The 23,249-nt window shown below is 40.1% G+C and overlaps 1 protein-coding gene and 1 pseudogene across 5 annotated transcripts in view; one reads left to right on the top strand and one right to left on the bottom strand.

Moving 5' to 3' along the window:
- Itch (itchy, E3 ubiquitin protein ligase) overlaps positions 1 to 23,249 on the bottom strand; it is a 93,375-nt gene that overhangs the window by 11,985 nt on the left and 58,141 nt on the right. For 4 of the 5 annotated variants that reach the window (XR_003950826.1, XR_001781068.2, NM_001243712.1 and 1 more), the window contains 10 exons: positions 22,661 to 22,745; positions 15,408 to 15,536; positions 12,592 to 12,664; positions 11,519 to 11,590; positions 8,490 to 8,578; positions 5,653 to 5,812; positions 4,751 to 4,884; positions 4,291 to 4,431; positions 2,414 to 2,534; positions 1,769 to 1,873 (listed from right to left, as the gene is read on the bottom strand). Coding sequence is in view for 2 of the 5 variants with exons in the window: in NM_001243712.1 (NP_001230641.1) it covers positions 1,769 to 1,873; positions 2,414 to 2,534; positions 4,291 to 4,431; positions 4,751 to 4,884; positions 5,653 to 5,812; positions 8,490 to 8,578; positions 11,519 to 11,590; positions 12,592 to 12,664; positions 15,408 to 15,536; positions 22,661 to 22,745 (1,109 nt within the window). In the remaining 3 variants the exon portion in view is untranslated. Of the gene's footprint in view, positions 1 to 1,768; positions 1,874 to 2,413; positions 2,535 to 4,290; positions 4,432 to 4,750; positions 4,885 to 5,652; positions 5,813 to 8,444; positions 8,579 to 11,518; positions 11,591 to 12,591; positions 12,665 to 15,407; positions 15,537 to 22,660; positions 22,746 to 23,249 lie in introns of all 5 variants that reach the window. The other variant, XR_001781069.2, reaches the window with a different exon arrangement.
- Positions 15,582 to 16,324, top strand: Gm14227 (predicted gene 14227; annotated as a pseudogene).

Genomic DNA, 23,249 nt, shown 5'->3' with positions numbered 1-23,249 from the left:
CATTTTTATCATTTGTAATTAAGTATAGGTGAGTGTGTCAACACGTAGGTGTGTACATGTGACTACAGGTGCCTGTGGAGGTCAGAGGCAGAAAGAAAGAAAGAAACAAGCAAACAAACAAATGACGGGGAGGCGGGGGGGGGGGGAGAAAGGGAAGGAAAGAGGAAAAGAGGAGGGAAGGAAAAGCTTAAAAAAGAAAACCAACTCAGTACCATATTTTATGTATCTGTGCCTGAGTTTATGTACGTGCATCAAATGTGTGCAAGTGCCCAAGGAGACTAGAAGAGGACATCAGATCCCCTGACACTGGAAGCACAGGAGGTTGGAAGCACTGGTATGGCTGCTGGGAATCAAACTGGGGTCCTTTCCAACCAAGAGCAACAAGTTCTCTATAAACTGCTGAGTCCTCTCTCCAGCCCCATTTTATTTTTTCAAATACCTTTAATTGCATTTTTAATTTATTCACAGTATGAGTCTGTGGGCACAGGAGAGCCCCAGTGCATGTGGAGATCAGAGGACAACTTTCAGAAGACGTTTCTTCTCTCCTTCAACCATGTACAACCCAGGGCTCCAACTCAGGTCAGCCTGATAGGCAGCAGGCACATTTACCATCTAGGCCGTCCCTCTGGGTTTCAATGTTATTCTTTTAGTTGGTGGTGGTGGGGATGGTATGTTCATGTTGCACTACCGTGTATACAGGTGCTGCATGCATGTACAAGTATATTTTGGAGCCAGAAGCCAATGTTGGAAATGTTCTTCTATCCTTCTCCAGGTTATTGTGTGTCTGTGTGTGTGTCTCACTGAACCTGCTAGCTCACTTACTTGCTAGACTGCCCCAGAGCCCCCAGGGTCCTCCTATCTCTGCTTCCTGAGGTTGGAAGCAATGTCTCTGGGCCCAACTTTTTTTCCAGGTGGGTATCGGATATCCCAGTTCAGGTACTCGGTGCTTCCGTAGTAAGTAAGCACTTTACCTAATGAACAGCCCAGATAGCGGGCATTTTTTGAGAGATCTCACTATAAACCTAAACTATGTCTATTAAATCTGGCATCTGAACATTATATAATTCTTTTTTTTTTAAAGATTTATTTATTTACTATATGTAATAGCTGTCTTCAGACATTCCAGAAGAGTGAGTCAGATTTCATTACAGATGGTTGTGAGCCACCATGTGGTTGCTGGGATTTGAACTCTGGACCTTCGGAAGAGCAGTCGGGTGCTCTTACCCACTGAGCCATCTCACCAGCCCTGAACATTATATAATTCTTAATGAAGTAGAAGTGATCAAACCATACTTGATGGTTCTAAAAGATTCCAAAAGGATTCACATCAAATGCAAATGAACCAATCGGTTTTTTACATTTTTTTTAGACTTATTTATTTTAGGTGTATGACTTTTTTGCCTTAATGTATGTACATGTAGCACACACATTCCTACAGATGGCAGTGAGCCACCATGTGGGTGCTGGGAACCAAACCTGGGTCTTCTGAAAGAACAGCAAGTGTTCTTTACAGCTGAACTATCTTTCCTATCCTTAAATGAATGAAACTTATCTTCTGGAGTAACCGTAAACTCTGGCAAAGGTACAAGGTATGTGTTGCTCAGTAACAGTCTTTAAAATAGTCATTTCTTACAGTGTATTATTGTAATGCATAGCAGAGAATAAGGGACCTGCACATTTTGTCCTGTTTCTTATTTTGGTAAATTCTAAGTAAAATAAAATAAAATGTATGTTGTGTTTATCTGTAGAAATAAATTCATAAACAAACCTGCCAAAACCACATGATCTGCTTGCTTGTTCTGGTGTAGTGGCGGTAGATGGCATGTCTCTGCCAGTCATTCAAATCAATCTCCTGCATCCCACACAGAAGAACCTGCACGAAGGAAAAGCAACAAAGCAAGCTGTTTCTCTAGGTAAGCACAGCAATGCACACTACACGGAGCAAGCATCAGGAAACTCGACATCAAGTTCTGTCAGCCTGACTCTCAGTGGGCAGGTCCCAGGCGTGGCATCACATATTGAGCAAAATAGTTACTGAGTTGCAGAAAAACAAGACTTTTTGAAAAACCAATTATTGGCTTACTTATTATACTTTTTATATGTATGGATGTTTGTGTACCTATGTGTCTGTGGGCCACTTGAGAGTCAGGTACCCTTAGACCTGAGAACTGAAGTCAGAGACTCTGGAAGAGCAAGCACTGCTCATGACCTCTGAACCACACTCTCCGCCCCAACAATACTTTTTTTTGTTTTAAGTAATGCTCTTTTTTCGTTTTAGTATAAATTAAGAGTATTTCAAACGTGTGCTAGTATTAAAAAATACAAATACACTGGAAAGATGAAAACAATGTTTTTAAAATAGATATCTGAAGGAGTATTTACTAGTGTGCTTGAGTAAATAAAAATTCATTACCTCTAATTCCTTCGCATCAAAATATTGCAAATATTGCTGAGGAAGAATTTCATTAAAGCCCTCAAAGAAAGCTTGTGTCTGTTCTTCAACACCTCGAGACAACCTCCACTCAGCTACCATCCTGGCAAATAAGAATGAAGATTGCATCAGGAGATTAAGATTTTATTTTTAAGTTCTGCATGTAAGATTAAAAATGTAAACTTTATTATGAAACCCTGAAATACATATAAAAGTAGAGTACCATGAACGTCTTTCATTTGAAAGAGGATCTTACAAAGAGGCCAAGCTGGCCCAAAGCTCAAGACAACCCTCCTGCCTCAGCTCCCTAATGGCCGTGATAACAGGTATGCACCACTATGCTGCATTTGAAAAAATAAAATTTGTAAGAGAATATTTCTCTAAACTCTTCTTTACCAAAAAATTGTAGATGTCAACTCTTTTTATATACATCTCTCAACAGTTAAAATTACATAAAATTTTTATTTTGTTTTAGAATATTTTTTTTTAAATTTTCTCCAACAAACAAACAAATGTGTGTATTTTTGGCATCTGAGTTCTTGACAATAACTAACCCAACAATAGAAGCACATATATACACAAGACAAACCACATACTGGCTTATAAGTTTCAAAACAAAATGACATTTCAAAGACATTCTCTGACCACAAAACTATAAATTAGAAAAATAAGAGAAAAAAAAAAAAGCAATTTGGTGAAGTTGGTTGATTGGCATATTAAGACCTGACTTTTGTTTTTCATCTAGTTCATCACTTATGGCTCCCTCTGCCCCTAGTTCAGCAAGGGCCCTCTGAGCTGTGTGTTTTATTTAGGCTTATAGCTCAGACCTGCCTTGAATCTGCTTTGTAGCCAAAGATGACCTTGACCCCCATCCCCTGCCTAACAAGTGTTACCTCAGGTTATGCCACAATGCCTGAGGCAAATTACACCTCCTTGAAAACAGAAAAGAACCAAGTTTTACAAATATATCTTAAAATCTTAAGTAGCTGATTATTCACCAGCAATTAGTAACTGGTTACAGTAATTGGTGATAAAACTGTGCACTCTTAGTGTTGAAAGGAACGTCCAACACAGGCCCAGGGATTTCTAGGCTTAGCAGCAGTGGGCTAGCAGGAAGGTGAGAGCACTGGGAAGGTACGAATGAATAAAGCATAGACCTCAACAACTCTTTTACTCATAAGCTTTTACTACATCTACAGTACTGCCCATAAAAATGTATACATTTCAGGTTCTCTTTTCAACAGCTGTTGCATGGCACAGTGTCACAAAACTGCTAAGTAGAAGAGGATATCCATTCCAGAAGAGAGGTGCCCGCCTTTCATCCCTACACACAAAAGCAGAAGCAGGGCAGTCTCCGTGGTTCAAGACCAGACTGATACATACAACAAACTCGGACTGCCAGGGCTACACAGAACCTATCTCAAGATAGGTAAATAAATAAATCAGTTAAATTAAATGATTCACCATGACTTCCTACCTTTAAAATCTAATTTTAGGCTAACACTAGAAATAAGTATTTACATAAAAGTGATTACCATAAAACAAACACATTTTTAAAATGCCACCCTTTACCATTATTAGACAATTATTAACAAAAATCCTAAATGCTGTCAAAAGAAACGTTGTCTTTTCTTCTAAAAAAGCTGAGTACTTCTTTTATCTGTATCTAGGTTGTACACGCTATGCTCCTGAGTGCCCAGAGAACTGGGAAGTGCTGGATCCCCAGAGAGCAGCTGGAATTGCAGGGGGCTGTAGGCCACCAAATGTGGGTGCTGGGAACTGAGCTCAAGTGTTCTGCACTGCTGAGCTGCTGAGCCACACTCCCTTACACACACACTTTTAGGGACACTGCTTCTTACCTGATGTATTCCTCCTTGTTTTCTTCTGTCACAAGAATATTGCCACCATTGGGTTTCAAATCATGACTCTTAATTTCACCTAGAATTTCTTTATCAACTGAGAAGTACATTTCCAAACCACATTCTTCAATGTTGTTTTCTCTGTATAAATGAAATTAGCACTATTTGTTATATGTACAATTCAATCATAACTCAAATGTTTTAATTAAATTCAAATTCTGAGTTTAAGCAATAAGCCTTAAATTATAACATCTAATTAAAACAAGTTGGATTATAATCATGTTACTACTTAAGACCTTGGATGCAGTTCTATAAAATGTATCAGACTGAACACTGAAAAAGGTTTGACATACATATCCTTTAAATACAACAACATAGTGGCATGCCTATGGTATAGACGAACTTACAAGCAGCACATAGAGCACAGACTATATTTTAATAAATGTATAGAGAAACTTACTTAACCCAGATGAGCGAATTATAAAATTCTGGATCAATAGATTCTAAATCCTTCAGTCCAACTGGTTTATTCAGGATACGTTTATAGAATGGTAAAGAAAATCCGGTATCTATGAATTTCCCATGAAACAGAGCCTATACAGGAAGGAAGCAATACCACTTGAGATAACTGTATAAAAGACATTAAACACCAAAATATTAGATAAAATCTCCATTCAAAAAAAAATGTCGAGGCTGGGCATGGTGGCCCGAGACTTTAAAGGCAGCACTCCAAGGCCAAGGTAGATAGATCTCTATGAACTGGAAGCCAAACCTGGTCTACACAGTGATAGCCAAGCCAGCCAAGGCTATATATAAAGTGTATGAAGTGAGACACTGCCTCAAAAAACAAAACAAGCAAGCAGGCAAACAAATCTCTCTCTCCCTCCCTCCCTCCCTCTCTCCCTCTCTCTCTCCCTCTCTCTCTCTCTCTCTCTCTCTCTCTCTCTCTCTCTCTCTCTCTCTCTCTCTCTCTCTCTCTCACACACACACACACACACACACACCCCTACCTACCCACCAACACCTGATGGAGAACTCACTTTCCCTAAAGGTCCCTAGCTGGAGCAGTGGCACAGTAGTTAAGAGTTAACTGGCTATTCTTGCAGAAGATCCTGGTTCATTCTCAGTACCCACACAGGATCACTACTGTCTAAACCTCCAGACCCAGAGGATGTCACATCTTCCTCCAAGCTCCACAGACACCAGGCACACACATGGTGCACAGATATACAGGCTGGCAAAACACTCAAACAGATAAGTAAATAAAATAAGGAGAAAAATTTGTCACACGATCTGTTATAATACTTACACAAAAATTTAGTACTGCTGAATTAGTAAACACAGTTTTGTACTTGTACTTACCATGGCAATAAATCTGCCAATAAAACGAAAGTATTTCAGGTGGTCTGGATTGATGTAAGAAGCGGGGTTTATCTGCAGGCAGTAGTTATCCTTCCCTGCATATTCAAACAGGCAATACATTGGGTTCAACACTTCATGTGACAAAAGAAAGAACCATTCTCTGAAATCAAAAGAAAACTTAGGATGAAAAATTTTGTAGGTAACCATGTCAACAAATCACAGAGCAGTGTTACAGAGCTGTCAGGAACCTGCTCACATCAACTAAGATGGTTTTCTAATTGCTTGTTGAGTTTTCTTGGTTCTGTTCAAACTCACATTGTGTTACGTAGGATATTTATATATTCTTAAATTTCAAATAGTCTAATATATCATTAGTTTTAAAGACCCTTATTTGATTGCCCACTAAAATTCTTCTATTCATAATCATAATATGCACCCTAATTTTAGAAATATTAAAATGTGAAAATGGTTTGAGTGGATAGAATTTTATACACAGGCAAGTTTAAAATTCACTACTGGGCCAGGTAATTAGAGGGGTTGAATGGCAACTACTATTCTACCTTCAATTAAGATCCATAGTGTACTTAAGGACAGCCACTATGCCAGACATCTCATTGTCACAGAGGAAGCACTTACTCCAGCCACTCGATTATTAGAAAAATGCCCTGGAAGCTTATTTTATCTGTGGTCTGTCTGTCTTCCTGCATGTGCATGTGTTTGTGCTCGCAGCTTACAATTGCCTTTAATTCTTATCCAAGAGATCTGATGCCATCTTCTAAACTCTTAGCACTGCATAACCACCCTCCACCCCAACACACACATAATTACAAACAACAAACCCTTTGTTGTTGTTGTTGTTGTTTTCCAGACAGGGTTTCTCTGTGCAGCCCTGGCTGTGCAGGAACTCATTTTATACCAGGCTGGCCTTGAACTCAGAGCTTTGCCTGCCTCTGCCTCCTGAGTGCTGGGATTATAGGTGTGTACCACCACCTCTCCCTTACAAGTAAAACCTTACATAAGATTTAAGAACAAAAACAAAAACCTAGTAACTGGTGAGATGTACTCAGCAGTTAGTAAGCACACAAATACTCCGTTTCTGAACTAACTCATTAATAAACAGTATTTCAGCCAGGCGTGGTGGTATATACCTTTATTCCCAGTACTTAGGCAGAAGCTAGAAGATCTCTGTGAGTTCAAGGGTAGCCAGGTCTATATAATTTGTTCCAGGATACCCAGGGCTATGCAGAGAGACACTGTCTTGACAGACAGACAGACAGTATTTTAGAAGCTAGAGAAATGGGTCAGTGGCTAACAGCACAGGCTGCTCAGAGGACCTGGGCTCAGTTTCCTAGCACCCACATGGTGGCTCACAACTATTTATAACTCCAGTCCCAGAAGATCCAAGATCTTTTGGTTCCACAGCACCATGCACACATGTGGTGCATATACATACACACAGGCAAAACATATATATATATAAACAAAAATAAATATTAAAAAAGCCAAACCAACCCTCAGAGGCTGGAAAGATAGCTCACGGTCAATAGCACTTGTTGGAAGGACCTGAGTTTGCTCTCTGCACCCCCATGGTGGCTCACAGAGAACCAGCACCCTCTTGTGGCCTTCAAGGGCATAAGGCATACACATACATGCAGGCAAAATAATCATTCACGTAAAATAATGTAGATAAATCTAAAGAAGTTTAAAACACAAAACCCAAACTAAGTATTTCTACTCTTCCTAATAATTCTACAGATAGATATTTGCTCAAAAGAATAAAATATTCAAATTCAGTCTTTCCTTCAAAATTCTTGCCCTTCCACACTGTTACTACTTGGCAATTTACTATTTTATTGAAGAAAGGATCTGATATAGTCCAGGCTGGCCTCAGATGCCCTCGGTAGCCGAAGCCTTGAACTGACCCTCCTACCTCTACCTCCCCAGTGTTGGTTGGGATAGGTCATGTGCCACCATACCCAGCTTTAACTTTTATTACCTATTCATTTTTAAAATACTTGGTTTTCCTTGTATTTTTATTTATTATCATTGTAGCAAGGCTAAATGTGAGTGTGTACAGGTACAGGTGCACATAGGTATGTGCAGGTCATGGCACACAAAGGCCACAGTGTGCATATGGAGGTTACGTGCACATTTCACTTTGGAAATTGGTTTCTTTCCTTCTGTAGGTTTTGGGAACTACACTAAAGTTGTCAGGATTGTATGGAAACCACTTTTACCCACTGAGCCATCTGTGGCCCTAGTTTAAAATTTTAAACTGATGTAATCCTGTCACGCAATAAGCAAAGCTATATCTTGCTCAAGGATGTCTAGTTTGAACAAATAGTCCAAAATGAATGAAGCAGAACAGAGATCTTCAACTCTCTTTTTCATAGCACTCTATTCTCAACGCTAAGTTAATCCTGGGTACCGCTAACTAGCAGGACACTAGCTAGGAAGAAATGACTTGGTCACTACAGGGCTTTAGGTAATCCATGGAGCAGACAGGAGCTGGCTGGCTGACACTAGTTACTGGTGAGAAAATGAAAACGTTGCATTTGCACTGAGTGACTCTCTGAACTTCGTCATCTGTAAGATTCTCTACCACGTGGTTATTCTGAGGACCAAGTGAGTAATGCAGGTGTAATGGACTTAACAGGTTTTAGGAAATAGGTGCCAAGTTAATGTTTGCTGGAATTTTGTAGTTCCAGCATTATAAAACTATAATAATTTCCTAATTTCACTTTCCTGAAACATAATATTGAGAAAATACTGCGAACAAAGTGTAATGATACCTTTGGAGGAAAGGAACTAAGTTCTGAGTATTCATATATCACTACCTTGCTACACCTCCATAATCTAAACCTTCTTCTCCTGGGAAAATCACCCACAAACGTCTTCTCAGGTCTTGCGGGCTGAAGCTCATGATCTACAAAACAACAAAGCAGAGAGAGCTGTGACTGCAGCCGTGGAGACATCACCACCACCTCCCACTTGCTCCACTGTAGGTGACTTAGGTCCATGTGAAACAGTGCTCCCAGTTAGCTCACGTTGCATATAAAGAAATATGATAGCAAAGTTTCATACATTTACTCTAAGCATCTATATTTTTATATACTTTATACCCCTCTATATGAAACTTATGAAATCGTTCTAGCAATTGTGTAGGGTAGAAAACTCTAGGCAGATCAGAGATTACCAGTCAGGTAGGCAAGAGCAGTAGTGCTGATTAGGTTTGGTTTTTGTTTCGGTCAAAAAATATACATAAAAAGCTAACTGACTAACAGTGGCTACAGAGAGAACTCACTTATCTATGGAAACATACACAGTGGGAATCTATACATTATATAGAAAACTACTACTTTGCTTCCCACACTGGGTGGTAACAGTGTTGTGTTCAGATATGAAGGACAGTAGCATTACAGAGCTATAGTACATAAGTCAATTTGTTTCACCCACAGTAAAACTATTTATGTCCCCTTAGGAAAACACTACAGGGGCCTGGAGAGGGATAGTTTGATATAATACCTGTACTTTATCAAGTGATAAGAATAAACTGTTAACACTTAAGTACCCAAAGAGGATTAAGTTCTCTCAGTTCCCTAGGAAACAGAAACAGATTCACCACTTTCAGGAGTTCACAGGCTACTCAAACAGCCAGCATCCAGGTGTAACAAAAAGCCCAATGGCTTTGACTGCTGTGCATGGTTATGATAAATACCCTATAAGTACCATAAGCTGAGCACTCAGCTACACACCTGAGAGGCGTCACTAGGCTACCATTAGTTTGAACAATTCTCTTTAACAAGTGATAATGTAAAGGGACTTTTTTCTTCTGAACTTTACACCATAAATAGCTGTACTATGCTAATTAAAAACACCATTTAAAGCAGTTTTATCCAGCACCTATGAAGAAAATATGTTGTTAAACTTTAAATTACATCTTATTTTGATATTAGACTAATTACCTTTAAGCAATCATATTTTCTCCTCTATTATAACTGCCCATCTATTTGGTGGATGCCAAAACTAAGATGAGAGTTGTAAATGTTTTAGAACATAAACGTGTCTGCAAAAGTTTTTCAGTTGTAAGAGCAAAAAGATAAAGGGCTTGTTTAATCATGGTTTGCATCTTGTCACTATAGCTACCTGCGAGTTATATATAGTCAAAAACAAAACAAAACAAAAGCTTCAAAAGACACCGACAACTCAGTGACAAGAGAGTAATCATGAGAGACAATGAGAAATGTGTAAGGGTGTGCTGGGACGATGGCTCAGCAGTTAAGAGCACTGACTGCTCTCCCAAAAGGTCCTAAGTTTAATTCCCAGCAACCACGTGGTGGCTCACAACCATCTGTAACGGGATCTGATGCCCTCTTCTGGTGTGTCTGAAGACAGATACAGTGTACTCACGTACATAAAATAAATCAAGAAGGAAGAAGAGGAGGAAGAGGATGATGAGGATGATGATGATGATGATGATAATAATAATAATAATAATAATAATAATGTGTACAGGCTGGGCTGAGAATGGGCCAAGGAACCTGACATCAAGCCATGGGTATAAATGATCAGTCAATCTCCAAGTCCTCCTCCCTGGTCCTTTATGTTAATGACTGAGGTTACATTAGAACCAGCCTGCTAGGACCAGTGATTCTGGTCTCTTTCTCTTCTGCATTCAGTTTGGTGCTCCTGAAACCTATAGCAATACATTGCAGGAGCTTGCACATCATTATTTCTACATTGAAAAATAAAACAAAGACCAGCAAAATGCTTTAAGCAAACTTCCAACCACAGGATGTTTTACTATTCTAGCACATCTAATGCTTAATTGTAGTTGGCTTGGAAGTGATAGCTAGAATATAAAAGTCAATTAGTGAACTAACTCACTGATGGGAAATGAAAACTTTATTGACTACTGAAAATTTATATACCATCTTTTAGCAACATTAGCCATTGTTGTTACCAATGGGCTAATTTCTTTCCTATTTAAAATCACTGATTCTAAGAGAAGCACATGCTTACCATAGGAAAGTAACAGGACAGTATAAAAACCACCCCCTTCCCTACACACCACATAGTTCATATGACTATTTTTAGAGCTTTGTTTAGTGACAGATTTTCTACTTATGTATCTATTTCAGATTACACACAGAACTTGAAACCCACTAACCACTCTTACACTGAAAAAGCAGAAAACACTGCATAGGAACACTCACACATTCCTAACTGCAGAGCACTAAGACAGTTGGCAACAAAAGTAAACTGAAAAATTCAAGCATAGGGGCTGGGGAGTTGGCTCAAGGGGTAAAGTGCTTCTAGTGCAAGCATGAGGACCTAAGGTCAGATCCCCAGCAACCCTAGGAGCCTGGTGTGACAGTGTAAACCCAGCACAAGAGAGGTGAAGGCAGACAGGTCCTAAGGGTTTCTTGGCCTGCTAGCCTAGCCCAGCTGTCAGTTCCAGTTTCAATGAGGAACCCTGCCTCAAGATGCAAGGTAGAGAGTGACAGAGCAAGGCACCTTTAGTATACCTCTGGCCTCCACATTTGCATGCACAGGCAAACATATCCCCCTCCCCCCCACACACACAGACACACACTCACACACTCTCTCTCACTCTAAACCAGTGGTTCTCAACCTTCCTTTGGTGACCCCCAACCATAAAATTGTTTTTGTTGCTACTTCATAATCATAATTTTGCTACTGTTATGAATCATAATCTGAATATCTGTGTTTTTTGGTCACTTTAGGTGACCCCTGTGACAGGGTCATTTGACAACCCCCAAAGATTGAGAGCCATTGTTATAAACTATTGTGATGATGCCACGAGTACCAGAAAGTAAACATTACTGAGTAAAGTGTATATTACCTGCTGAAAGGAATCCTCAAACAATGTTTTTCTTGTCACTGTGATCTTTATATGCTGTGGCATGGCCAGTTGCTGAAATGTAAGAATGATTTAAGTCAACTCTCACTATTAAATGGCGGAGCAACAAAACTAAAAAGAAAGTTTTGCATTTTTGCTAATAAAATCAGAATTTGAATATGAATTGAAACCCATGATTGCTAACACCTTTGTCAGCATTCACAATGCTTCTTTGAGATATGAGGAAGAAGATTAGATCTCATATGTAAAGTGCTTATGTAATGACTCAAGTAAGTCTTTGATTTTCAAATTTTAATTCAGAATTATGTTTCCCAGTTAATTTTAAGAATTTGAATTTAAATCCTTAACATAATACTTTAATGCATTCATTTCGAGTCCATACAGACAACATTATAACATTAGTCATTTATTTAGACATCATGGAAGGAATTATATATATATATATTTTTTTTTTTTTCACACTCATCAAAGACTAGACGTGGAGTTACGCATGAGGCACACACTTATACTCACAGCACTCAGGAAGCTAAGGCAGGAGGATTTTGAGTTCAGACTGGTGCGGGCTGTTTAGACTGTTCTGTCTCAAAAATCAAAAAATAAAACACACAAACACAGCAAGGCAGTGGTGGCACACTCCTTTAATCCCAGCACTCATTTGTTAAAGACAGGTGGATCTCTGGGTTGGAGGCCAGCCTGGACTACATAGTGAGTTCCAGGACAGACAGGGCCACACAGAGAAACCCTGTTGGAAAAACAAAAAACAAAGCAAAACATAATCACCCCCCACACACACACAAACATTTTGTTTCAAGATTTATACAACATGAAAATAATAGGTACTGAAGAAAAAAGTGACAATATTTCCTTATTCAAATGATTTCTAGCTTAATCTCTGGACAACCGAAGACATCGTTATCTAATGAATAAATATATTTCATTGTCCTAGAGTAGGATGACTCCAATGCTTCACACTTTTCTTGTTAATCCATATTTTCAGACTGCTGTGTAACATCAGCAATGTAACAGAGACACAGAGACTCAGAGCCAATACTAACCTGGCACCAGAACCGGAAATACTGAACTTTTGCCTTGAAGTCCCGCACATAGGCTATCTGGGGCCCATTGTCTCTGAAGAACAAAGATAGACATGACATGTGCAACTGCTTGTAAAAGAAATGCTAAAGGAAAGCAAATAGGCCCCGTCTCCACCACCCAGCACTGGACAACCACAAAAGCACCCAGTAGAGCATATGTGTAATATTCTTTTTTGAATGTTTCCTAAGGGCTATTTCCAATTAAGATCTTGTTGAAGCCATTGCTGGGGGTGCTTTTTTTTTTTTTTTTTTTTTTCTGTGCAGGTAAATCTAACAGAGCTGGATAAAAGAGTTCCTACAAAGGAATGTCACCCTTCACAACAACGACTGTATCCTTTGTCCTTAAACAGGCTCATGATCAACCATGGAATGTTACCTAGGACAGACATTTCCTAGTGTGACTATAGGTCTATCTAATGAGCTCTAACTACAAGTGCTGTAGGGGCTTCCAAGAAGTCAATTTTTTTAAAAAGCAAAGATACCAGTTTTTCTGTTCACCATTTCAGTGTGGCCTTTCTCCAAATGACTAGCACAATGAGGATGGAAACCATGCAGGCAGTTGTAAAACAGAAGAATCCCAGATCAGTCAATGGAAGCCTCCATGTTGACTATGTTTCAATACAGAAGTACGTCTGTCTGATTTTGAACCCTGCAATCCTGGAAACTTGACAAGTTCTAGTAGTTTTCTCTATATTCTTCACAATTTTTACTATACATGATTCTCATCTGAGTAAAAGACAGACAGCATTACTTTCTCCTCTTCAGCCTCTCTTATATTTTTGGTTGTGGGCCTAGGCTTTAACGGCTGAGCCATCTCTCCAGCCTCTCTTCTGCTTCCTTTTCTCTTTACACTTGGTTGCCAACATAATACTGAATGGCAGCCATGATCATAACCATCTTTGATCTTCTGGGATAAAGATTTCATCATTAAGCAGATGTTGGCTGAGGCTTTTGTTTGTATTCTTGTAGATAAGTACATTTCCAAGGCAGGTGAAAGTGGATCATAAAATTGCTTACATTTCATCAAAAGCTTTTACTGAATGATATGACTTATTTTAAAAGATTCATTTACTTGTATGTACATGAGTCTTGGCCTGGACTGTATGTATGTCTGTGCACCATAAGAGGGCTGGAAGAGGACACCGGGAACTGAATTTATAGATGGCTGTTAGCTGCCAAAGAGATACCAGAAACTGAATTGGAATCCTTTCCAAGAGCAGCGATACTCTTTAACTCCTAAGGTGCCCATCCCAGATTATATGATTTTTTTTTCCCCTCTAGTCTGTTTCAATGGTGAGTTACACTGTTAGGGTTTTTTTTTTTTTTTTTTTTTTTTTAAGAGAGCTATTATTATATCTAACTAAGTACACTTGTAGCTGTCTTCAGACACTCCAGAAGAGGGTGTCATCTCATTACAGGTGGTTGTGAGCCATCATATTGTTGCTGGGATTTGAACTCAGGCCCTTCAGAAGAGCAGTCAATGCTTTTAACTACTGAGCCATCTCTCCAGCCCCACACTGTTAGTTTTAATGTTATCTAGGGGATGGAGTGTGTGCCAGAGGAGGCCAGATGAGGGCACTCGGTCTCCTGGAGCTTGACTTACAGGTTATACAGTCATATAGGCATGCATTTTTATCTGGCCCAGATTACTATAAAATAATGTAGAGAAATATGCTAATAATGAATATAAGCTATTATTGTTGTAGGGCTTTTTGTTATATGTACCCAAACATAATAACTAAAATAAATAATAACATTATCTACTTATAATTAACTTCTACATCTAAGTTATCTCTATAACTTTATTAGTGCCTAATTGGACTGATTTCTCAGTTTCTGCTGTAAACATACGCTTTTAATTTGCAGAAGTATAAAACTCAACAAAATATTAGCAAAAGTATTTAAGCAGAATTAAAGAATTGATGTCTGAATCCTCCATACCATGTGGGATTTACAGTTAGAATATAAGATAGGTCAACATATGAAATCATGTATCAACATAACAGCAAAGAAGGCTGCAGAGATGGCTCAGTGGTTAAGAACACTTACTGTTCTAGCAAACCAGAACTTGGAGCTTGGCACATATGTTAGATGGTTTACAAATGTCCGTGTATCTCGATTTCATCATCTTTCTGATGCTTAACTTAATCTTGTGTTTGTTCATCATGATCTTAAGCTACATCTGGGCTGAGTGTATATAAAATACAGTCTAGCTTGTGAAAGTATATTCTGCAGTGCTCACACAAGGAGGCATTTCTCCTAACCTGTTGAGTGAGCCATGCCAGTGTATAAGGGACTCCTAGGCTGATCATGCTGGGACAATGCTTTGAAAACAGCAGAAGCAGAGCCAGGTGATCTCTGCAAGCTCAGGACCAGGATGGCCTAGAGAGTGAGTGCCATACCGCCAGGCTACAGAGCATGTATAGTTCAAAAAGAAGAAACAACTCAATTTAAAAAATAAGCAAATGCTACATTGTGGTGGTGCATTTCTTCAATCCCAGAATATTAGAGGCATTGGAAGCAAAGGTAGGCAGATCTCTGTGAGTTCAAGGCTACTCTAGTTTACAGAGTGAGTTCTAGGTCAATCAGGGTTACAAGGTGAGAATCTCTTCCCTATCCCCAAGCAAAAAAAAAAAAAAAAAAAAAAACCACCAAGATTCAGTGTACAGTGCCTATGGGCCCACCTCAAGTACAACTTTGTCTTTATTAACTGAAATCTTCTGTGGAAATCCAAGAAATTAGCTGTGCTTTTGATTTATAATGTTTAGAAAACTTACAAGGCTGATTTTCCCGTTCGTGGATCTATATAAGTAGTTGCTCTTCTATTGTGGTCCACAAAATATGGAATTCCATCCACTGTGAATCTCATTTCCCAGCCTTCTGGTAAGGGCTTTTCATTTAACTGACTACAAAATACAGAGGAAAACAAAAGATATTAAGACTTGCTTCGGGGGGATCGGGCTTCCACTCCAGCGCAATCATGACTATTATGTCCTATAATGAAGGGGCCGTCATGGCCATGAAGGGAAAGAACTGTGTGGCCATGGCTGCAGACAGGCATTTCGGGATCCAGACCCAGATGGTGACCATGGACTTCCAGAAGATCTTTCCCATGGGTGACAGGCTCTACATAGGCCTGTCCGGCCGGGCCACTGACATCCAGACAGTTGCCCAACGTCTCAAGTTCCGACTGAACCTGTATGAGGTGAAAGAATGTCGGCAGATCAAGCCTTACACCCTCCTCATGAGCATGGTGGCCAACCTCCTGTATGAGAAGCGGTTCGGTCCCTACTACACAGAGCCTGTCATTGCTTCATTGCTGGCCTGGACCCGAAGACCTTCAAGCTCTTCATTTGCTCTCTGGACCTCACTGGCTGTCCCATGGTGACTGATGACTTTGTAGTCAGTGGTACCTGCTCTGAACAAATGTATGGGATGTGTGAGTCTCTCTGGGAGCCCAACATGGATCCAGAACACCTGTTTGAAACTATTTCTCAGGCCATGCTGAACGCGGTGGACTGGGATGCCATGTCGGGCATGGACGTCATCGTCCACGTCATTGAGAAAGACAAGATCAGCACCAGGACGCTGAAGGCCCAGATGGACTAACCTGTGCTCTGTGGATGGACTAACCTGTGCTCTGGTCCCATCTCCCTTTTGTTGTTTTTCTTTTTAATAAAATCGCCTTTCTTTCAAAAAAAAAAAAAAAAAAGACTTGCTTTTTACCAAATACAGAAACTAAAAATACCCATAAATCTTTCAGAAAACATACATGGTCCTGTATTTTCAGGTGTATACTAGAGATCTCTAGCTGGACATCCTACAAACACATACATTAAAATTGTCATCAACAACATTCAAATGAATCATCACAGAATTATTGGCTAATGTTCTCCCATCTACTTAATAACTCACTTCAAACAGCCAGGGCACCTGAGTTCACTCATGAGACCTTTGCAGTCTTGATACTCATCCCTTATCTTCGATTCCCACCCTGACTCTAGCTATCTTCACCTGCACTGTCCAAGCAGCTGCCCACATGGTTCTGCTGCTCCTGGTCCTCACTTGGGCCTACATACGATACTGTAGACAGAGCTTACTCCTAAAACAGATTTCATCAATCCAATTTCTCTTTTACCCTGAGATTTCACACACATGGCTATTGATCATTTTCCCAAACAAGTCACAACTGTCACTGGCCAAGTGAAATATTCCCCCATTAACAAATTGTTTTCTCTGTTTCAGCAACTTAAAAATTCTTTTTGAAATATCCTTCCCTACTTCTTTTGTTTATCTTTATACCTGCCCTGGAACTCTGGGCAGCCTTCTTTAACCTTCAGTTTCTTTATCCATAAAATGCAAGCAACAGCCAGGCATGGTAGCACATATTTTTGACCCCAGCACTGAGGAGGCAGAGGCAGGTGAAACTCTGAGTTCCAGGACAGCCTGGTCTACATAATGAATTCCAAAAACCCAAAAAACAAATAAAAAACCAAGACGAGGATATCAAGTTAAGATGCACTGGAGAGAAGCCAGGCAGTGGTGCGCACACCTTTACTCCCAGAATTCAGGAGGCAGAGGCAGGCAGATTTCTGTGAGTTCCAGGCCAGCCTGGTCTACAGAGGGAGTTCCAAGACAGCCAGGGCTACACAGTGAAATTCTGTCTTGAAGAAAAGAGATGGACTGAGGAGAAGTGGAGGAGGAAGGAGGGGGATGGATAAGACCAAACACATTGCAGACATGAAATTCTCAAAAGATATATAAACATATTAAACAATCAAGACAATACTATAGAATAAGACTATCTGAGAAAATGAAGTAAAGAAGTCTTCAAGCATGATCACTCTATTCCCATCTCTCCCAGGACTTCCTATGGCTGCTGGCACGGCATCATCATCCCTCTGCTTGTAGCTTGGCAAAACTTTCCACTCTGCAACTGTTAAGTGAGGGTCAGAGCCGAAAGTAGCTTATAAATCAACAGTGGCCGCTACAAACAACCTGTTACATGCCCAAATACTTGATGCATTTGCATAAATATTAAAATGAATTCTAGTAAACCTAATTTATTGTAGACATAAATGCTATCATATTTTTGGGTAAAATGAATGGAACTTTTATCCATGTGTTCAGTTCATTTATTTTTTCCTCTTTCTTTTCATTTGAGATAGGGTCTCATGTATGCTGGACTCATTATATAGCCTAGCACAGCCCTGAACTTCTGACCTTCCTGTCTCTACTTCTCTAGCACTGAAATTATAGGCGTGTGACACCCATGGGGCTCTTATGGATCAAAACCAGAGTTCACTCACGCAAACACCATCCCAACTGAGCTATATACATCCTTCCCTCCCATCCCTGGTTTTAAAGCCTCAAGGTTCATATCTAATGGGCTTGGGATGAGGAAACATTGGAAATACTTAAGTTTACATCACAAAATATAAAAAGCAGAGATTTGGAGGCATTTAACATCATCACTATAGAGAAACACTACTAGTTTGGGCTGCTGTTTTCCTCAAATGTACAAAAAAGGACAAAGTGCTGTATTCAGAAGAACACTGCCTCAAATTTATTTGACAAACTATTAAAATGTTAAGAATGTTTAGTCCAAAATGAGATGCATGGTATGGATATCAGCCATAAAATACAAGGTAACCATGCTATAACCAACAGACCAAAAGGAAGGCCCAAGGGTGGATGGTTAAATTTTTCTCAGAAGGGGAAATAAATAGGTATAATGGTGGATGCAGGGAGGGAACTAGGTGGGAGAGGGGATAGAGTGGGGAATCAGATATAGGGAGAGCAGGGGAGAAAGAATGGAAATTGGTGTGTGTGTGGTAGGGGCAGATCTCAGAACATGCTAGAGACTTGGGATAGAGGCAGGCTCCAGGGGGAGTCTATGGGGCAGGACGACTCTAGCTCAGACTCCTAGCAGTGGGGGATATGGGCATGAAGTGGCCACTTCCTGTACCAGACAGGACTCCCAGTAGAGGGATAAGGACACCAACCTGCCCACAAAATCAAAGATGTGTCCTGCCTACAAGATGTGCAAGGATAAAGATGGAAGAGAGACTGAGGGAATGACTGCCCCAAATTGAAACCCATCCCACAGGCAAGAATCAGTCCCTGACACTATTAATGATACTCTGTTATGTTTGCAGACAGAAGCCTAGCATAACTGTCCTCTGAGAGTCTCAACCCAGCAGCCAATGGAAAGAGATGCAGAGACCAATAGCTAAACATTAGATGGAGCTTGGGGAGTCTTATAAAAGAGTTGGGGAAAGGATTGAGGGACCCAAAGAGGACAGGGACACAACAGGAAGACCAACAGAGTAAACTAACCTGGACCCTTGGGGGCTCTCAGAGAATGAACCACCAACCAAAGAGCATGCATGGGTTGGACCTCTGCACAGATGGAGCAGATGAGCAGCTAGGTGTCCATGCAGGTCCCCCAACAATAGGAGCAGAGGCTGTCTCTGAATCTGTTGCCTGCCTGTTGTGGATCCTGTTCCTCTAACTGGGCTGCTTTGTCTGGTCTCAGTGGGAGAGGATTCACCTAGCCCTGCAGTGACTTGATGTGCTGGGGTGAGGTGGGGGAGTAGGACGAGGGTGAGACCTAGAGGGAGCTCCTTTTTCTCAAAGGAGAAGGGGAGGAAGAAATGGGGGGAGAATTGGTGTGAGGGGGTACAGGGAGGAGAAGGACTGATATTGGGATGTACAGTGAATAATAAATTTAATAAAACATTTTAAAAACAATATTTAGTCATATTCATATAATTCAATAGAAATGCCAATGAAGACTACAGAAATATAAAAGATATTTCACTTCTATGGTGATTATAGTTGCTAGATAAGCTCAATAACCAGCTGTCTTTAAAACAAAATGAATTAGACTGGCAAACAATATTGATGAAGTATTCCGTGATATTCAAATAATAGATTAATGCATTAAAGGGCATAAGCACCTCTTTTTAAGTGAAGTATTTTAAATGAGTGAGCTAGACAGACTTTTTTATTTGTGATGTCTCATGAAATGATTGTTAAGCTCTAAAACTTTATCAAGATCCAAAAAGGAACAAAACAATAGCAGCAACAAGTTACAAAAAGGTGACTTGCTCCGTTCGATCTTTAAAGACAAGAGGAAGAGATTCCTCATTCCCTGACCTAGGATATAAAGAGAGTTTTTTTTCTTTCTTTCTTTCTTTTTTTTGAGAATTTTTTTTCTTAAAAAAAAAACAAAACAAAAACAGATATGTTCTGTGAATATTTTTTTGTTTTAATCTCAGGTGTGGGATAGGAAAGAGGCTGCTTCATAGCAGGTGACTATGAGTTGCCTTGCATTACTAGTGAGGGTGTGGTTTTGCCAGCTGCAGATAGTTTACATTTGGAATTCTGGAAACTTTTGAGAGAGAATAAATACCAGAGTCCCAAGAATGGCTGGAGGTGCTCCAAAGAAAGATGAAGAAAAGGATGAGGATGAGGAGGAGCCACAGCAGCCGTCTGCTGCTCCTGGTTGCTGCTGTTGTGGTTTGTCAAGTGATCTTGAGCAAAGAGACAAATGAAGATGGAGATACCCTGACTAAAAAAACTAGACTGGCCCTAAGAATCCCCGTCCTTAATCAGCAGGAAGTAGTTAACAAAGGTCTACATCTCATTTCCCTTCTAACCTCCTTTCTCTTCTACCTAGTGTTGGGTTGGAGGGGATTAGGGTGGCATAAAGGTTAGAAAGGAAAATAGAGGTAATAAAAACATAAAATAGTAAAATAAAAAAATAGCATCTACACGAGGATGCTGGGGTCAAACACTAACTCATACATGTCACCCAAGCACTGTACACTGAGCTGCATGTCCAGTCCAGAGACAACTTCACTAAGGAATCATAATGTTTTTATCCTTAAAGTGTTGTATCCTTCTTCTTCTTTTCTTTTTTTTTAAGATTTATTATTATATCTAAGTGCACTGTAGCTGTCTTCAGATTCTCCAGAAGAGGGCGTCGGGTCTCATTACGGATGGTTGTGAGCCACCATGTGGTTGCTGGGAATTGAACTCAGAACCTTCAGAAGAGCAGTCGGTGCTCTTAACCACTGAGCCATCTCTCCAGCCCTCATTATTCTTCTTATGAAATTAAATATATTTAAGTTAATGTAATAGTTGTATAAAAACTGGTATTTGGTGGTACTTAGAAACAGGTATTTTAAATTCAAAGCATACCTTAAAAATATAAGCTATTGAAATGATATTCATGAGATTTGTATCATGAAGAATTACTCACACCTAGAGAAGGCTGGTCTTGTCTTCACTACTGGAAAGTGATTAATTAGTAAAGGTGTGCCCATTAGAAAGGCTCCCCTTTGCCTAGAGGCTTTGACTCCTGGACACCCTACAACGAGCAGAGGCCTGGGGCACATTTTATCAGCTGCATGCTCTGGAGGAACACCACACTAAGTTTTATTTCAAATGTGTATGGAGGTGGAAGAAAGATCACTCAGGAGGGCAAATGGACACCTCACTGGAGTCCACAGACTTCCCTGGTTTGTAACATTTACATATTACGAACATTAATGCATGTTCACTCTCCTTTAGCAATGAGGATTAGGAATCCTCTCAGACTCTTCTCTGCATATGTCTTCCTTCTATTATTTCTCTATAAAAAATATGACTGAATATGATTCAGTAATTCTAGTGGCTTCTGTTGCTGCTGCTGCTGCTGCTGTTCACAGACAGGGGCCCACTAAGTAGTTGAGACTAGCCTGGAACTCATGATCTTCCCACTTAAGTCTCCTAAATGCTTGAATTACTGGTGTATACTACCCTTAGGGAGAGAGAGAGACACACACACACACAGAGAATTAGTGTGTATGTGTGTGTGTATATGTATGTGTATATACACATACATATACATACAAACAATTTATTAATATAAAATACATATATATAATTGTTTACATAAAGAGAGGAAATTGGAACAAAAAAGTATATATAAAGAAAACTATGTGAAGACTAAAATACTGCTGACACAAGCCAACAAACTGTAAGGAAAAACCAGCCACGCCTTTAATTCCAGCACCTGAGGAAAAGGCAGGCAGATGCCTCTGAGTTTGAGGGCAGCCTGGTCTACAGAGTGAGTTCCAGGGTAGCCAGGGCTACACAGAGAAACCTTGACTCAGAAACAAAACAAGAAGGAAAAGCAGAGGAGACAGGAGTAGCCACTGTTAGGAGGCTGGACCACACCTTTAGAGGTGGCATAGTCTGGTGACACCTTGATCTCTGACTCCTAGCCTCCAGAACTCTAAGACAGTATGCTTATACGTGGAAACGGAAACAGGGAATTACTCGTTTCTCTCTCTCGTCTGTGTCTCTCTGTCTGTCTCTCCGAGGCAGTATCTCACTATGCTGAGCAGTCAGACTCCCTCTGTCTCTCAGTGCTGGGATTACAGACGTGTGCTGCTGCACCTGGCCTGAGAATTACTTTGAGCATGTGCTCTTTTTTTTTTAAAAACAAGGTCTTAGCTTTAGCACACAGGATGACAAATAGCTCAGTCAGATCATTGTATACTGTCATCAAAGCACTAAAAAAGCAAACCTGTGATGACAATATCTCTTCATATATGAGCCAGCACATATATGCACAAATACTATACCATATACTATACACACACACACACACACACAGAGAGAGAGAGAGAAAGAGAGAGAGAGAGAGAGAGAGAGAGAGAGAGGTCTACACCAACGAGAGAGAGAGAGGGGGGGGTCTACACCAACTACAGAATCTTTTTTCAGTTCTGTAGCTGTATTGGTGGGAAAGAAAGAAAACCGATGAGTTGTCCCTGGGCCCTGCCCCATGAAACTCATGAAACTCAAGCTCTTCATTACACGTAATGATTAATTACATTATAGGTTAATTACATTATGAGTAATCATTTTTCTTCTTCAAAGGTATGTAGGTAATTCGTTTAAGGTCTTTGAGGAAAATACACAAATGAGTCAAAAGGTACATAACCTCTAGGGGTCGCACACACACTAAAGCTCTTACCCTTGGCTTCTGGGGTCTTCCCACTGAGTAATCCGAGTGTTGTGGTTGACAAAATACACTCTGCCGTTGCTATCAGTTCTCTTCTCTTGATTAAAAAAAAAAAAATGAAAAACACAGTATTAATGGAGTCATTTTCCCCTCAAACTAAGACAAAATGAGCTGAATCCGCCCCTTCAGTGATTGCTGATTTTAATAGTCTATATCACATCACACACATGAAAGTGTATTCTAGCTTTTGAGCAAACGCCTCTCCTCCACCTCACTAATCCAGATGTTGGGATAATCTTTTTGTACACGATGTAAAGATGTGTCTCTGTCCTCCTTTACCTGCCTAAGTCACCTCCTGATTGGTCTAATAAAGGAGAAGAGAGGCAGGACTTCTGGGAATTCTGGGGGAGAATCAGGCCAGGGTGTTCACCAGCCAGAAACAGAGAAGTAATGAGCCACATGGCAGAATGTAGATTAGTATAAATAGGCTTATTTAAGTTATATGAGCTAGCTGGGAACAAGCCAGCTAAGGCCTAAAGCATTCATAATTAATAGAAGTCTCCAGGTCATTCATTACTTGGGGAACTGGTGGGTCAGAGAC

The sequence above is a fragment of the Mus musculus genome, chromosome 2 (genome assembly GCF_000001635.26).
Source record: "Mus musculus strain C57BL/6J chromosome 2, GRCm38.p6 C57BL/6J".
In the NCBI taxonomy this organism is placed as follows: domain Eukaryota; kingdom Metazoa; phylum Chordata; class Mammalia; order Rodentia; family Muridae; genus Mus; species Mus musculus.
The sequence above is the reverse complement of the archived record's forward strand: the minus strand, read 5'-3'. Positions and strand labels throughout refer to the sequence as shown.